This window comes from Corythoichthys intestinalis, chromosome 1, assembly GCF_030265065.1.
Source record: "Corythoichthys intestinalis isolate RoL2023-P3 chromosome 1, ASM3026506v1, whole genome shotgun sequence".
NCBI classification, from domain to species: Eukaryota; Metazoa; Chordata; class Actinopteri; order Syngnathiformes; family Syngnathidae; genus Corythoichthys; species Corythoichthys intestinalis.
The window spans coordinates 15,374,889-15,393,310 of record NC_080395.1 but is presented as its reverse complement, the minus strand read 5'-3'; the positions used below and the strand labels follow the sequence as shown (position 1 = coordinate 15,393,310).

Genomic DNA, 18,422 nt, shown 5'->3' with positions numbered 1-18,422 from the left:
TTTGAAAGTTTACCATTACTGTATTATTGTGTTTTTTTCTTTATGTCATGCAGAGGAGGTGTTTAATCCTGGCTTGTGAGGATAAGCAGTACATAGAATGGATTGATAGGATTCCTGGAAAGCCGGACAGCAGGCACAGAGTTGAAAAGGTCACGGAGGAGTGCATGTCACCACATGTTTATTCAGTCTGTCGTACGTATATGCGCTGACAAGGCAGCTAATAGAAAGTATAATTTCAGCCAAAGTCGCAATTTCGTGTGCGGTTACCTTACCAGGCAGCGTTCACTTGTATTCTTTTATTTTGAACCATACCGTATGCCGTACGGTAGACTCCTAAGCAACGCCGTGGTTACTATGACAACGGAGCTTTTGCGTCTCAGTGGAAGTTTCCTAGTTTCAGGAGTAGCAAGAGTTAAGACAATTTCCTTTAAGGGTAGCAGATAACTGTATTTTATTCCCATTTTTACCTCCGTGCTTCCATTGCGATATGCTAGCCCGATGCTAACAAACACTAGCTAAGGAAATGGAGTCGGGGCGCACACGGAAAAACAGGGAGGACAATGACAATTTACTGTTCCTCACACCCATGGTTAGTCTGGCAATTTTGTAGTTTCTTCCGTTGTTTGATATGAACGTGAATTTTATGAATATTTTCGGACAAGCGTCCTAGCACTTTCAACACATTGGAGAGAGCGCATTAAAAATCTTTTATTTAGGTGCGATAAATGCTTTGGAATGTATCTCATCTTTTATTTGCATACCTGTCAACCCGAAGCCGTTGGCAATCTTATAAATAGTGACGTATGCCCTTACAAATTGGTGACTAATCTTGCAACGCTGTATATAGCGTGCAATATGAAACAAAAATAAAACTAATTTTTTTAAATAATAGGAATTTATTGGTAATATTGTAGGGTGACCAAACGTCCTCTTTTGCCCGGACAAGTCCTGCTTTCACGTAGTATCCTCGTCGTCCGGGCGGGTTTTATAAATTCATAAAAATGTCCGTTTTTTATGATTTTTCACGGGACCAATTTGAAGAGAATCCCTCCGACCGCTGGGTGGCAACGCCTGCCTGCGATGACATGGCTCTGAGTAGTAGGGAGGGAAGGAGTAGTTCTTCTTGTTTTTGTTGGCAGTTTACCCCTATCATGATGCATTACCGCCATCTACTGGGTTGACGATTTGGCCACAACGCCTGCCCAGTTGTTAATTTTTTTACGATAAATACGTATATAATGGCAACTGTTGACTTCTGTCGCAGCTTTGACTGTAAAATCCCGTTTGGTGTCGTATCGTTGCGCTGCCGATGACTGTAAACTTTTATTGCAAAGTTTGATTTTTGCCTCAGCTAGCTATCAGTAAGCTAAACTACGCTGGGCATTATGGTAGGGTGACCAAACGTCCTCTTTTGCCCGGACATGTCCACCTTTCACGTCGTGTTCTCGTCATCCGGCCGGGTTTTATAAATTCATGAAAATGTCCGGTTTTTATGATTTTTCACGGGACCAATTTGAAGAGAATCCCTCCGGCCGCTGGGGGCAGCGTTTGCCTGCGTTGTCGTGGCTTCTACTAGTAGGGGCGGGAGAAGGAGTACAGTTTACCCCTTGTATTATGGGGCATTACCGCCATCTACTGGGTTGACGGTTTGGCAAGAGAACAGGCAGTGACAGACTACAATAAGGGGTAGTTTTAAGAGACGTTTATAGTGCTCCGTGCAACTTTCTGTAAGTTTATCTTCTGTTAATGTCGCTCATGTGTCTTCTGTTATATGTTATACAATATACGGGTACAAAGAGATGTGGTATATTATATTAGTCTTGTATTAATTGTTCTGCGTTCGTGTATTTGGTTGAATGTTAGTATTATATTCTAAGTGGGAGCGCCTGCACAGTTGTTAAGATTTTTTTTACGATAAATACGTATATAATGGCAACTGTTGACTTCTGTCGGAGTTTTGGCATGATCTGTAAGATCCCGTTTGGTGTCGCATCGTTGTGCTACAGATGATTGTAAACTTAGATAGCAAAGTTTGATTTTGCCTCGTCTCCCGGTACTCGCTAATTAGGCTCGAGCGTATGACGTGGCACTCGCGAGGTTTCCGCCGCCATCGCCATTTTGGAAGCGGGAAGTTCGGTGTTAGAACCCCGGGAAACATAAACAGTGAGGCATTTCAACACAGGTCGCTCTTTAAAAATGGTTGGAAATTATTGTGCGGTAAAGAATTGCAACAACCGATCGAATAGAAAGGAGAACGTACAGCTCGACGGAACCCCACTGAGTTTCTTCCGGATCCCTACATGGAGAAAAGGCGAGGGAAAGGTCATATCTGAACTTACCAAACGTCGAAGAATGGCATGGGTGGCCTCGATCAGAAGGAAGGGCGTAATGTTTCATTCTCCAGTTACACACAGAGTTTGCTCTATGCACTTCCACTCCGGTAAGTTAATTTCGTTTGTTTACGCAAATTTCGGTAACTTTATGCCCTAAGTCGGCCTGTTGTTAGCTATAGCTACAGCTAAACAACTAGCATGCATACATGTGCATTGTCTTCATAAGACATAATTCCTGTCGTTGCTAAATGAAAAAGCTGTAATATGTTGACGTGAGAGAGTGGCAAAGAATTTGTACAAAGGGCTACATTTTCTGCAACAACAAAAAATTTGTACATCCGTGGTCACAGACTAATGTAAACACACATTGCCTACCTTTGCTAGAAAGATGGTGTTGCCGTTTGCTATGGTCATAATGTGCACAATGTGTTCTGCACCCATCCGCAGCAAAACTGTTCGTAGCTTTGTAGCGATTTGTAGTTTCGGAATTGCTGATGAGTTTAGTAACTTACACCAAACACTAAATGCAGCATGATGTCCATTTCGCGTAGTGGTGGAAGCTTGTCGACATCTTTATTCCATTTGTGTTCGGCTTGCTCGTAAGGGTCAACATTGTGCACATCCTTAAAATTGCTCACATATCTGTCCTTCGCCGTGGTAACAAGTTTGTCTCTGTATCGAACTGGCAAGTTTTCCTTACTTTTTTCCATCTTTGGCACTCGTAGTTGAATCGTATTTGCCGCTAAGTTTAAATGTCCCGTGATGCAGACGTGCTTCCAAAATGGCTGCGTTGTCGCAAATCTCGCATGATCCCGTGCTGCTGTGACATAAACGCTCGAGCCTAATAGGGTAGCTATCAGTGAGCTAACTAAGCCGCACTAGGCATTATGGGAAACGTAGTTTTGAACTGCTGTGTTTGGAAACATGCCGGTTGAATAGTTTGTCAGTTTATTTTATTTATTGTTTGCGTGCAATCTAGAACATTGAATGAGTATAAAAATTGAGTAGAAATAACAATTTCTCAACGACAATTGTCGTGATAATAATTTATAAAAATGTTTATGTGGCACAAGCCTACTGTGTGTCTGTATTGACTGTACTATATTTCCAAGGGTTTGCATTTTTTTTGGGTCATTATTTAATTTTTTTTTTTTTTTTTTTTGCATTTTTTTTGTTTTGTTTGTTTGATTATTTTTTTTTTAGTAAAAATAAAGCCTGTTGAGTAAAAACCGTATTTCCATATAGTATATAATATATACAAAAACCATATGGCATTTTTTTTTTTTTTTTTGATAAAACTGAATTTTTCTGTCCAGATGGAGGAGGCACACTTTAAATATATTAAACTGATATAGGCATCTTTGAGTGAACTTCGAGTAAAATTCAAGTATCTCGAGGCCGGGCAAAGTGTCCTCTTTTTTGGAAATCAAAATATGGTCACCCTACATTATGGGAAACGTAGTTCTTGATCTACGTTCGGAAACATGCTGGTTGAATAGTTCGACAGTTTATTTCGGTTATTGTTTGTATGCAATCTAGAACATTGAATGAGAATATCAATAGAATGTAGTATTGTATTGTTTTGTAGTGTTAGTAATTTATAAAAAAATGTTTAGTTGGCACATAGCCTACTGTGTGTATGTGTATTGACTGGACTACATTTCCATGAGTCTGCATTATGTATATATATATATATATATATATATGTATATATATATGGCGGAAAACACTCAGGTGACTTGAAGTTCCGCTCTGAGAAGTCCAATTTGGCCAAATTTCAAAATTGTCCGATATGCATGTGTGATACATCATTGGAAAGCTTAAAATCTCTATTTTTTTGGGGGAAGAAAAATTTTGAACAGGAAGGCATTAAAAAAAAAAAAAAAAAAAAATTTAAACAGCAAAACCCTATCTGGAGGCGAGAGCAGAATTACAGACGCCATGACTTTAACGAGATATTATCGCGTACTTACCTTGTTTCAATCCAAAAACTCCATGTAGCATGTATCACTGAGTGTCAAGACACAGTTGTGAATGCCCACAGCTGGATTTTGGGGGGATTTTATGGGTGAAACATGGCAATATAACACGGGTCGCGATGCAGAAATTGCAGACATCAAGGAGAGGTTGAGATTTTCTTTTTCGTATATTTACCCCTTTAAACGATTTTTTTTCAATTTTCTTTGTTTGGATCAGTTATTTATCATCTAACATATCGGAGAAAATGTGACGGTAACAAAAAAAATACAATTAAGCAATAGTTATGAGGTAGATATCTGTGGGTTTTTTACAGACGCCATTTTTTTTATTGTGACGTCATTTGTTTAAAAGTTTAAAATATGCGAGTGAATAATTTTTTTAAAGTGTTTTTTTTTTAAACGAAATATTAGACATCAATGAATGATTCTAAGCTAAAAACGACAGACATTTTGGATAATTGATATAATTATTTACCTTAGTTTTATGGCTGGGTTAAAACAAAAGTTGTTGCGCGACGTCTGTAAACGGGGGTTTTCAAGATAAAGCGGACAAATTAAAAATAGTCTGGGGGCTTAAAGCACCATGAATCTGCTATGGCAGTATATAGACATATTGTTCTACCAAACACAACAGTTGTTTTGGCTTAAATACCGCAGATTTTTTTAAAGAGGAGTGCAAGAGCAGAAACTGCTTTTTCAGTCTTGTCTGTGTTTTCCGCCATATATATTTAGTCATTATTTATTTTTTTCAAACAGCATTTTTCCATCCAGAGTGAGGGGGCACACTTTAAATATATTAAACTGATATAGGCATCTTTGTATGAACTTGGAGTAAAATTCAAGTATCTTGAGGCCGTGCTGAGTGTCCTCTTTTTTGGAAATCAAAATATGGTCACCCCATAATATTGTAACATATAACCTGGTACAATCAAATAACCATCAATATCTTCAGCTACATCATGATGACTAAAATTTAATAGTGACCTTTGTAATAATTGTATGAAGTGCTTTTGGCAATTTCTATCATGTCTTGATGGCTGCACTTCATGGCACTTCAGCTCGCAATTCAGTTTGTCTTGAAGGTAGTTCGTTAGTGTTAAATTAAAAAGGTCAATTGATAAAATTAACTTCTCGATGCAATCTTTGAGTCAGGGAACATTTCTTTTGCTAATTCTGAGAAGTGATCAGCAGTGTTGTTAATCCTACTTTAAAAAAGTAATTAATTACAGTTACAAATTACTTCTCCCAAAAAGTAATTGCTGAGTAACTCAGTTACCTGAATGTTAGAGTAATTAGTTACTTGGCAAAGTAATTGGTGATAATTTTCTTTTCTTTTTTTTTTTCTCAAAAAAAAAAAAAAAAGAAAAAAAACAGGTCACACAATGTGAAGTTTAAAGGGTTTTTTGGGACAATTGGCCCTAGCCCAATTCTTTACCCTAAACTTAACTAGACACTAGGGGTGCACGATATCCATTTTTTGAAACCAATATCGATAAGTTCCTGCTCCTCAAAGCCGATATCGATAACCGATATATAATTTTTAAAATGTATAACCTGAGTTTTTGAACACCTGGAGGTTTAAAAAAAAACAACAAAAAAACGTGGTTGATTCAGCATAGATTTGCCTTTGATTACACCAGATTTTTCATAATGACATGAATAAAACAGTGAAAAAAAGTAATTAATTAGATTACTCACTACTGAAGAAAATAACGCCGTTAGTAACGCTGTTATATTCTAACGCCGTTATTAACAACACTGGTGATCAGCAATAGTTGCAGGCAAATTGTGTTCGGCAACAAATTGGCAGAATAAAATCTCCGCTTTCGTCACTTTTCATTCTGCAGACTTCATCTTTATGACCAGTGTTGTTAATCTTACTTTTTAAAAGTAATTAATTTGTCACAAATTACTTTTCCCAAAAAGTAATTGAGTTAGTAACTCAGTTACCTGTAGGTAAGAGTAATTAGTATCTTGGCAAAGTAACTGGTGTTACCTTTCACGTTTTTTTTTTTTTTCCATTAAAAAAAAAACACAAAAAAACACAGTAACCTTTGCTATGTTTGGAAATCGTTTAATATTGTGAATCAACTGTTAAAGTTGTTAAAATTGCTACTGTTTTTGCATTAGATCCCTTCTGTCTACTTTCGACATGTTAAAGTTTTAAAACTGTTTCATCATTTAACGATAGATTCAAGTCAAGATTTTGCCGATTTAGGAGTATTTTAGATAAAAGTTTCTTAAGTTCGCTAGGAAGGTTCACTACAACAGAGCCTTTCTGAGAAGTCTACTGCTTCAAAATGGCGGCTGTTTATTAACGCCGCCGTCTGTCATTTCGCATGCAGTTCTATAAGCGTGTAATATCTAGGCTTAGATTGTAGACTGTCGGCTACAGTCAGGAAATATTGGACCCGCCTAGCATCGCGTTTGCTACGTCGTCAAAACAAATTCTTCTCTCTCAGTGTCTCTGACTTTTCTTGCGTCATTAAACCAACGTAGAACCGTATTTTCGGACTATAAGTCGCACCTGAGTACAAGTCGCACCAGCCATAAAATGCCCAACGAAGAGGAAAAAAACATATAAGTTGCACTGGAGTATATATCGCATTTTGGGGGGAAATTTCATTGATAAAATCCAACACACAGAACAGATGTGTCACCTTGAAAGGCAATTTAAAATAAAAATACAATAGAGAACAACATGCTGAATAAGTGTACAGTATGATAATGTTACATTTGTTATGAACAACGAAATGCGAACGTAGCCGGTATGTTAACGTAACATAGCTATTAAGAATTATTCAGATAACTATAGCATAAAGAACATGCTAACAAGTTTACCAAACCATCAGTGTCACTCCAAAACACCAAAATAACATGTGAAATGATATAATAATGTGTTAATAATTTCACACTTAAGTCGCTCCAGAGTATAAGTCGCACCCCCAGTCAAACTATGAAAAAAAACTGCGACTTATAGTCCGAAAAATACGGTAACGCATCGTAAGGTACATTGTCTCGTTGCTGAAACGGTGACAAAATCCGAACGGAGAAAAAAAAAAACGTAACGCACGAAAAACGTACAGATTTTGAATGTACGACGTACACATTTAAAAATCAGTGCTCAGTTGTACAAATTACGCCGAAACCGTACAACTTGACAAGTATGCATAGGCGAAGTTGACTTTTTGGGCAGGGGGGGCACAACATGTTGATGACCCCAAAACGCAGTGTCAGCAATAAAATTAACTTATAAGAATATAATAATAAGTTGAAAATGAGTGTTTTTTGTTTCCCGTCATTCTTGGGGGGAATTCTAAATCAGGCTGCTTAGGACAATTACCGTATTTTTCGGACTACAAGTCTCTCCTGAGTGTAAGTCGATCCAGCCATAAAATGCCCAACGAAGAGAAAAAAAAACATATACAAGTCGCACCGGAGTATAAGTCGAATTTTTGGGGGAAATTTACTTGATAAAATCCAACACATAGAACAGACATGTCATCTTGAAAGGCAATTTAATATAAAAATACAATAGAGAACAACATGCAAAATAAATGTACAGTGTACAGTGCATGAACAACGAAATGTGAATATAGTGTCCTACGCTACGGCTCGGTTCTGGCTATACAGCAAACTCCCAAAAGACAATGCTGGACGTCCGTATAATTTGCTGAATGAATTTGGTCCTCGATAGAAAACAGGTTCGCACCAACGTAAATAAATGATAATTAGGTACTACTGGTAATAAGTAACAGGTTAGCATGCGTTCGCTATCATGAGCACATCGTTCAAACAACCACACAACTGGCTCTAAGTGTCCGATCGCGGGTGGAAAACACACAACAACAACAGAAAAGATGATACACTCAGGTGTTGTCTCTGTAGAGATGATTTAAAAGCATAAACAATGAAAGTAGGTTCGCAGCTGTCTATTCTCTCTCGCTAACTCGCCCACTCACTCACTCACTCAGAGCTACGTAGCTGTCCGTCTTCTTCTGGTGTGTGAGCACTCTTCTTCACGTAAACAAGTGCGAGTGCGCCCTCACGTGGGCGTGAATGCGCCACAAACTAAATGCATCCATTTCAAGATAAAAAAGTCAATAATACAATTGAACATACACTGCCAAAGGCAGAAAGCCAATGTGGCCATAGCTATAAAGAGTTATTCAGATAACTATAGCATAAGAACATGCTAACAACTTTACAAAACCATCAGTGTCACTGCAAAACACCAAAATAACATGTGAAATGATATCATAATGTGTTAATAATTCTACACATAAGTCGCTCCTGAGTATAAGTCGCACCCCCAGCCAAAATATGAAAAAAAACGTGACTTATAGTCCGAAAAATACAGTATACTTTTCACCAAGGTCGTCATCTATTGAATATGGTACGCCTGCCAGTGTCGTGCCAATGTAGTTACCTATGGGGCGCCGTTCGTAAAGCAGCACATGCTGAAAATTACGACAACATTTTCTCACATTTAGCGCCGCACAAATATGTATTTTACCTATATATTGTTATAATCACAATGACAAATGTCGAAGAGCAGACTGCCACCGTTGAGTAGGTCTTATTCATTTTCAAGCATGGTAAACAGACAGTCTGAGCTGCTCCACCAGCTTTTATTTTGTTACTTCCGGTCTCCAGTCATGTGAATTTGCATATCAAGCTAAATATTTAGTTCTGACCATTTCCTGATTTAACATTTAGGATATAGGATATAAATTTAGGATTTAAATTAAATATTTAGTTCTGGATTCAAACAATCAGGTCCAAAACTACTTTAAAAATAAACATTTAAGTTGCTAAATAATGTTGTAAGTGCAACAAAAAAAAGTGACTCTAAAAAAATTTCACACCATTTTAATCACTGTGTGCCGCTAAATGTAAGAAAATTTGCAGCATGTGCTGCTTTACATATGGCGCCCCATAGTTACCCCAATCAAAAATTGTATCCCCTGGGCGGAGCCACATGGAGGTAGATTTGTGTCTTAATTATTCGATCCCAAAAAAAGTGTCTTCAATCAAATAAATTTGCTTCAATCACAATATGTATTTTCTATTAAAAAAGTCAATTCAATCAAAAAAAAAAAAGTGTTTGAATGCAAAAATAAATTTGAAACTCATAAAAATGCATTTGAATGCTATTTCTCTTTGAATTTTTTTTTGTTCGAAGTCAATTTTTTTGGGTTGAAGCAACTTTTTTGTTTGAAGTAATGTTGTTTTGCGTTTGGGCCACATTTTGGCTAGGACATTTGAGTATTTATTATTCAAACAAAAAATAAGTTGCTTCAAACAAAAAAAATATACTTTCAAAAGAAAAATCACTTCAATCAAATAAAAAATGAAAAATTTCAATCATAGGAAAAAAAAAGTTTTTGAATGCGAAAAAATATTTTATAATATTTGCATTTAAACACTTAATTTTTCATTAAAAAACCGTTTCATTGATTTTAGCAATCCTTTTTGTGTTTGGGCCATATTATGGGTAGGACATTTGTATCTAAATCATTCAATCCCCAAAAAAGTGGCTTAAATTTTTTTTTGACCCATTATAAAAGTATATATTTTTGTTCATTTCATTCATTTTTTTTATTTGTTTTACTGCTTTACAACTTTTATATATATAGCAAAGTCAATTACATGCAATGACACTTTTCGGCCACCAGGGGGGTCCTGGCCCCCTTGCCCCCCCCCCCCCCCCCCTAAACTCCTTTTAGGACAGACAAAATCACATGCTTTTATTTTGACATCGGTGCCGTAAAACTGTAGATTTGTGTTTTCTAGTGCGTTCACCACTGCACTTGACTTACTTTCGTGCACGCAGTTACATTCGTTCATACGCCCCCTCCAAGTCAAAAATCGGTCCCCAGCCCTGTTGATTTAGGGGCATTTCGGGGTCACGTCCTGTTGACGATTTGGGAGAATTTCATTGTGATTTCCTGTTGATATGAAGTAAGTCACTTCCTGGAGCTAAGGCAGTGCTTCTCAATTATTTTCTGTTACGCCCCCCCAAGCAAGACGTAAATGTTTCGCGCCCCCCCAAACTCTCTGCCGCCACTGTAAATAGTATTATTTGTCTATAAAATTACTATTATAAATACGCATCTGTCTAACATTGTGTCCTTTTTTTCTAATAAAGAAAAGTAACATAGACCAACTTATAATAAAGTATAACTTTATTAACATTGTTTTGTTTGTAACAGAGAAGACGTGCATCAATTTGCCTGAATTAAAAAAAAAAAAAGTCACATTCAAACTGTAAAAATACACTCAAGGTACATTTTTGACCATTTGATACAGAAAAATAAAATGTAATAAAATCCGTAAATAATAACAAATTCAAATTGATTAGAAACATTCACTCATGAGGACAATATGCCAAAAAATATGACCGAAAAAACAAAAATGAATAAAGGAAAAAAAAAGAGTGTCCTTGGACAGAGGGACAGTTTTTATTTTTGCTGCTCACACTCAGTATTACCTCCTTTGAAATGGTGTGGAGTCATTTTGCAATGAGCATGCTAACAATGCTCACTGGTTTACTGATATAACACTGACAAAGCAGGACGATTGTTGGCAATATTCGGCACGTTTTCGCTGAAAAACAATCAAGCGGCTTATCAATGAGATTGGGGTCGAATGTCTTTAAGTGGCGTCTTAATTGATTTGGCTTCTGGCAGTCCGCTATAATTATTTTTAAACACAGTAAACAGTGGTCTTTCCTCATCACCCATTGTATTAAAAGTCAAAGCTAAAAGACAAACGGCACGAAAAAAGCGCATTCTCGGCGGCCGAGGTAGAACCGTAGGTGAGGGCGGTCGTCGTGACGATCCCAAGCCGAAAATGGCACTTCTCGGGCGGCGACGTGAGAACCGGACAAGACAGTGGGTCGCTGCGTGAGTGAGTCCGGTCGGAAAACGGCTTTCGAAAACGGCGGCGGCGCACTGCTCTTCATATCTGTTTTCTGTGTGCTGAGTGCTCTTCCTTAGTTCAAAAATACTGCACGCACTCTGAAAATGAGAGCGCCACTGCCACCCACTGAGTGGATGTGCAAGTACACTTTATTCCAGTCCGGCAAAAACAAAAGAAAAAAGCATGTTCCCCGAGGACACATGCGCCCCCCCTGGCATCGCTCTGCGCCCCCCCAGGGGGGCGCGCACCACTATTTGAGAAATACTGAGCTAAGGGAACATTTTTCGGTCACTTCCTGTTGGTAACGAGTCACTTCATGTTGATTTGGGGGGGGGGGTCACTTCCTGTTGATTCGGGAATATTTTTGAGTCACTTCCTGTAATATCGGGTCACTTCCTGTGGATTTTGGGGCAATACGGGCTCACTTCCTGTTGACATCCGGTCACTTCCTGTTAATTTTGGGGCACATCAAGGTCACTCGCTGTTGATATCGGGTCACTTCCTGGTGATGCGGAAGCATTTCAGGGTCACTTCCTGTTGATATCGGGTCACTTCCTGGTGATATGGGAGCATTTCAGGGTCATTTCCTGTTGATATCAGGTCACTTTCAGGTGATTTGGGAACTTTTTATTGTCACATCCTGTTGATGCAAGTTACATCCTTTTCATTTAGAGGAACTTTGGAGTCACTGATGATTTCAGGCAACTTCCTGATGATTTGGGGGCATTTCAGGGTCACTTCCTGTTGAAATCAGGTCACTTCCGTGTGATTTGGGAATATTTTTGAGTCACCACCTGTAATATCGGGTCACTTCCTGTGGATTTTGTGGATTCACACAGACAGAGACACTCAAAGGCGAAGGACGCATTCTGCGTCCTTTATGGTATACTGGGGACGGGTTTCAATAAGCTTCGGCTTCTCCCGTCAGCCCTTTTCTTTTTGGGTTGAATTAATTGTAAACACATATAAATGCTTATTTGGATTTGTCATGCCTGAAGGGAAAATAAATAAATTAATAAATACATTTTGGGGCAATTCAGGGTCATTTCCTGTTGCTATCAGGTCACTTCCCATTAATTTTCTGGGCATATAAAGGTCACTTCCTGTTGATAGAGGGCCACTTCCTGGTGATATGGGAGCATTTCAGGGTCACTTCCTGTTGGTATCAGATCACTTCCTGGTGATACGGGGGCATTTCAGGGTCACGTCCTGTCGATAAAAGTTACTTCCTTTTCATTTAAGGGAACTTTGGGGTCCTTTACAACTGATTTAAGGTTTCAGGGTCACTTCCTGGTGATATGGGAGCATTTTCAGGGTCATTTAAATATTTCTTTTTCGCTTCCTGTTGATATCAGGTCACTTCCTGGTAATTTGGATTTTTTTTTAAATCACTTCCTGTAACATCGGGTAACTTCCTGTGGATTTTTTTGCAATTCGGGGTCACTTTCTGTTAATATCGGGTCACTACCTGTAGATATGGGGCAATTCGGGGTCACTTCCTGTTAATTTTGGGTTATTCCAGGGTCACTTGGGATTTGGGAACATTTTTGAGTCACTTCCTGTTGATATCGGGTCAGTTCCTGTGGATTTTGGGGCAACTCAGGGTCACTTCCTGGTGATATGGGGGCATTTCAGGGTCACGTCCTGTCGATACAAGTTACTTCCTTTTTATTTAAGGGAACTTTGGTGTCCCTTACAATTGATATAAGGTCGTTTCCTGTTGATTTTGGGGCATTTCAGGGTCACTTCCTGGTGATTTGGGAGCAATTTGGGGTCACTTCCTGTTAATTTTGGGGCATTCCAGGGTCACTTGGGATTTGGGAACATTTTTTGAGTGACTTCCTGTTGATATTGGGTCACTTCCTGGTGATTTCAGAGCATTTTAGGGTCACTTCCTGTTGATGTCAGGTCACTTCAAGGTGACTTGGGAACATTTCAATGTCACTTCCTGTTAGTACAAATCACTTCCTTTTCGTTTGTGGGAACTTCGGGGTCACTTTCTGTTGATATCAGGTCACTTCCTGTTGATTTTAGGGCATTCCAGGGTCACTTCCTGTTGATATCAGGTCACTTTCTGATGATTTGGGAACATTTAATTGTCACTTTCTGTTGATATCAGGTCACTTCCTGTTGATTTGGGGGGCATTTTGGGGTCACTTCATATCAATTTCAGGTTACTTCCTGGTGATTCACAACCTGGTGGTCACAACCTGTAATATCGGGTCACATCCTGTGGATTCTGGGGCAATTCGGGGTCACTTCCTGTTAATTTTGGGGAATATCAAGGTCACTTCCTGGCGATATGGAAGCATTTTAGGATCACTTCCTGTTGATATCAGGTCATTTCCTGGCGATTTGGGAATATTTCATCGTCACTCCATGTTGATACAAGCCCTTTTCATTTTGGGGAAATTTGGGGTCACTTGATATCAAGTCACTTAATGTCGATTTTGGGGCATTTCGGGGTCACTTCCTGGTGACATAGGAGCATTTCAGGTTCACTTCCTGTTGATGTCAGGTCACTTCCTGGTGATTTGGGAACATTTCATTGTCACTTACTGTAATATCGGGTCACTCCCTGTGGATTTTGGGGAAATTTGGGGTCACTTCCTGTTAATTTTGGAGCATTTCGGGGTCACTTCCTGGTGATTTGAAAGGATTTTTCGGGCCACTTCCTGTTGATTGCTGGGTGTGCCAATGTAGATTTTTGCAGGTCCTCGTTGGAAATCAATCGAAGTTTTTATCTAGAGATGTCGTCACGTCGATCACGTCATTTTCAAAGTATCGGAATCGGCAAAAAAATATCGGACATGCCTTTTTTTAATATATATATATTTTTTAATTAAATCGTTTTCTAATTGTATTTAATGTTACAGACATAATATGTTACACTCATCCAGAGTTTAGTTTAGGCTTAAGGTAGGGTTATCAAATTTATCCTGTTAACGGCGGTAAGGGTTAGTAAGGGTTAATTTGTTTTAAAATTTATCACGTTAAATATTTAACGCAATTAACGCATGCGCTGCACGACCCACTCACGCATTGTCGCGTTCATTCTGTAATGGCGCCGTTTTACCTATATTTGGCGCTAAAAGGCAGCGTAAAATGAGTAGAGTGAATTTTGGCAGCCTTTGAAGCCTTTTTTTAATTGGCTAAAGCCTTACAATCCCTCTCCCTACGATTAGAAATATAATGGGAAGCAATGTGGGGAAGAAAGGTAGTAATTGATCTTTTTCTTAACACCCTATGTTATTTCCCAACGCAGAGAAGATATATCAATTGGTACCACTACGCACAGTCATGGTTGCACTTCCCATCATGCATTCGGGCAGAACAGTTAAATGGCTACAGTATCATTTACTGAAAGCTCAACAAATACACTAGATGGCAATATTTAGTCACAATATACAAAGTCACATTTATCCTTTAAGAATTATAAGTCGTTCTATCCGTGGATCCCTCTCACAGAAAGAATGTTAATAATGTAAATGCCATCTTGAGGATTTATTGTCATAATAAACAAATACAGTACTTATGTACTGTATGTTGAATGTATATATTCGTCCGAGTTTTATTCATTTTTTTCTTAATGCATTGCCAAAATGTATATGATCGGGAACAATTATCGGGAATGATAGGAATTGAATCAGGAGCAAAAAAAAAGCAATTGGATTGGGAAATATCGGGATCGGCAGATACTCAAACTTAAACGATCGGGATCGGATCAGGAGCAAAAAACATGATCGGAACAACCCTATTTTTATCCCATTGAAATGAATGGCGAATAAAGCTAATGGAAAGGAATGGCAAATTTTGTTTTTTAGAAATGAATGTAAGTTTTGGGCAAAAACTTTATACAACTTTTGTGGCCCCTTAGCGTCCTGAATTTTTGGGATGTGATGAAAAACTGCATGACAAGTACTGTTTTAATTTGTTTACTTCAAAAATAATAATAATATTTATGGTTTTTTTTTAAATGCAGGTCAATAGCTGCAAGTTGCGCCCTAAGACGGTCAAATCACTGCAGAGAAGCCAACGAATGGTGAGTCACATAGAAGAGAACAGACACCAAGTTTTGCAAACAAGATATTTTTAGTTGTGAAAATAATGCTCACCATTTATTCTATTTAATTTTGTAGTTCACCTCACATTATTCCTTACACGACTCATGTTTCAATTTTACAAGAAATCCTCTTCAAACAGGTAAATAAATACTGAATAATAGAATCATAGCAATTTACTATACTTTGTATTTACCTATATTCCCCAATGACTATGTTTTATTCTGATTCCTCTCCAGATGCACCAGCTCCTCATCAAGCGTCATTTCCAAGTGGCGCCCCCTGCAGTTTACCCACAGTTCCTATTATAACAAATGGGTCCCGAAACAAATATCTCAGGCCAATACACAGTGCAGGGGACAGATACTACCGAAGCAACCAACTTCCCAAGTCAGCAGGTGAACATTGCAGGGCAAACCTCTCATTTTTCATGAAAAATTGGATTATTTTTCTTTTTCTTAATATGTGCTTACGTCTTGTTTAGATGGACATTTCAGTGCCACCTCTGGTTTCCCCATTATTCACTTCCATTGGGACGATGCACCGTCCACTTTTCAACGAATTGATTTGGACAGGTACTCATTGTCTTGATAAACAATTTAATGATCAAAATCAGGGGTGTCAAATTCATTCTGAAGGTTTGTTCATTCCTAGTCAAAATGGATTGGGATGTCTCGCACCGTCAATGGCACTAAAAGATAAGTATTTCATGTCAGACTTCTAGTTTAAGTGATTTGGACGTATATTGTTGTCAACGGCAGGTAATGAGTTCATTTTTTTCATACTGTTGGTTTTGGGGCTTTTTTTTTTTAGCTCACTTCATGTCAGCTAATTAGCTGCCACTGACAGTGCTAGACGTCCATTTTGACTGGGAGAGGGCGAATGAATGAACGAACGCAACTGCAGACACGGAACTGAGCCGAATGCAATAGTGCATGCAATTGATCACGCATATCTACAGTTTTACAATGCCAATGTCAACATAAAGGCGTGGGATTTTGCATGTACAATATGAATGAGCTACAACTTGCCTGCCAGGCAGAACAACATGGTACATTCGACACCCCTGATCTACATACAGTGGGGCAAATAAGTATTTAGTCAACCACTAATTGTGCAAGTTCTACCACTTGAAAATATTAGAGAGGCCTGTAAATTGTCAACATGGGTAAACCTTAACCATGAGAGACAGAATGTGGAAAAAAAACAGAAAATCACATTGTTTGATTTTTAAAAAAAATATTTGCAAATCATAGTGGAAAATAGGTATTTGGTCAATACCAAAAGTTATGTGCCCTTTGTTGGCAATAACGGAGGCCAAACGTTTTCTGTAACTCTTCACAAGCTTTTCACACACTGTTGCTGGTATTTTGGCCCATTCCTCCATGCAGATCTCCTCTAGAGCAGTGATGTTTTGGGGCTGTCGTTGGGCAACACAGAATTTCAACTCCCTCCACAGATTTTCTATGGGGTTGAGATCTGGAGACTGGCTAGGCCACTCCAGGACCTTGAAAGGCTTCTTACGAAGCCACTCCTTTGTTGCCCTGGCTGTGTGTTTGGGATCATTGTCATGCTGAAAGACCCAGCCAAGTCTCATCTTCAATGCCCTTGCTGATGGAAGGAGATTTTCACTCAAAATCTATCGATACATGGCCCCATTCATTCTTTCCTTTACACAGATCAGTCGTCCTGGTCCCTTTGCAGAAAAACAGCCCCAAAGCATGATGTTTCCGCCCCCATGCTTCACAGTGGGCATGGTGTTCTTTGGATGCAATTCAGTATTCTTTCTCCTCCAAACACTAGAACCTATGTTTCTACCAAAAAGTTCTATTTTAGTTTCATCTGACCATAACACATTCTCCCAGTCCTCTTCTGGATCATCCAAATGCTCTCTAGCAAACCGCTGACGGGCATGGACGTGTACTGGCTTCAGCAGGGGGACACGTCTGGCAGTGCAGGATTTGAGTCCCTGGCGGCACATTGTGTTACTGATAGTAGCCTTTGTTACTGTGGTCCCAGCTCTCTGTAGGTTATTCACTAGGTCCCCCCTTGTGGTTCTGGGATTTTTGCTCACCGTTCTTGTTATCATTTTGACGCCACGGGGTGAGATCTTGCATGGAGCCCCAGATCGAGGGAGATTATCAGTGGTCTTGTATGTCTTCCATTTTCTAATAATTGCTCCCACAGTTGATTTCTTTACACCAAGCGTTTTACCTATTGCAGATTCAGTCTTCCCAGCCTGGTGCAGGTCTACAATTTTGTCTCTGGTGTCCTTCGACAGCTCTTTGGTCTTGGCCATAGTGGAGTTTGGAGTGTGACTGACTGAGTTTGTGGACAGGAGTCTTTTATACCGATGATGAGTTAAAACAGGTGCCATTAATACAGGTAACGAGTGGAGCCTCGTTAGACCTCGTTAGAAGAAATTAGACCTCTTTGACAGCCAGAAATCTTGCTTGTTGCTCCACTCTAATTTGGAAATAAATTCTTTTTAAATCAAACAATGTGATTTTCTGGTTTTTTTTTCCACATTCTGTCTCTCATGGTTGAGGTTTACCCATGTTGACAATTACAGGCCTCTCTAATCTTTTCAAGTAGAAGAACTTGCACAAATGGTGGTTGACTAAATACCTATTTTCCCCACTGTGTATCATATACCACTTAAAAAATGAACTCTAGCTGAGGAACGCCTTAGTAGTAATGACAAATATGGCCACTGGGGAGCAGCAGACCCTTAAGATCCGGAACACCTGTCACATTTTGCTCAATGTCTCTCATCCAAATGAATTTTTCAACCACGCAGGCGCTGTCTGGATGAGTGTCCCCAATTGGGTGCCATGGATGACCTGCAAGTGCTCAACCTGCAGCACAACCTGATCACTGGCATCAGTCAGTTGTCACTCCTGAGGCAGCTCGTCGTCCTCAACTTGTACGACAACGACATCGTTGACATGAGTGGCATCCAAGCGCTGGCCTCCCTGAGAATCCTCATTTTAGCCAATAACAAGTGAGTTGTTGTGCTATTGGGTTATTTTTTCATAGGGTGCCATTTGTGTCCCCAATATAAATGAAGCTGTATTTTCACTTCACAAATACTCATTCAACTTATTTTTTGTGCGTATTATCAA

At 39.0% G+C, this 18,422-nt stretch overlaps 1 protein-coding gene across 3 annotated transcripts in view; it reads left to right on the top strand.

Annotated features, from left to right (window-relative positions):
- The first annotated feature begins 385 nt into the window (after window positions 1-385).
- LOC130920948 (leucine-rich repeat-containing protein 49) overlaps window positions 386-18,422 on the top strand; it is a 94,764-nt gene continuing 76,727 nt past the window's right edge. For 2 of the 3 annotated variants that reach the window (XR_009064264.1, XM_057844518.1), the window contains exons 1-6: window positions 386-589; window positions 15,219-15,278; window positions 15,376-15,439; window positions 15,537-15,695; window positions 15,782-15,872; window positions 18,098-18,301. Coding sequence is in view for 2 of the 3 variants with exons in the window: in XM_057844518.1 (XP_057700501.1) it covers window positions 524-589; window positions 15,219-15,278; window positions 15,376-15,439; window positions 15,537-15,695; window positions 15,782-15,872; window positions 18,098-18,301 (644 nt within the window). In the remaining variant the exon portion in view is untranslated. Of the gene's footprint in view, window positions 590-1,016; window positions 2,441-15,218; window positions 15,279-15,375; window positions 15,440-15,536; window positions 15,696-15,781; window positions 15,873-18,097; window positions 18,302-18,422 lie in introns of those variants that run through there. The other variant, XM_057844526.1, reaches the window with a different exon arrangement.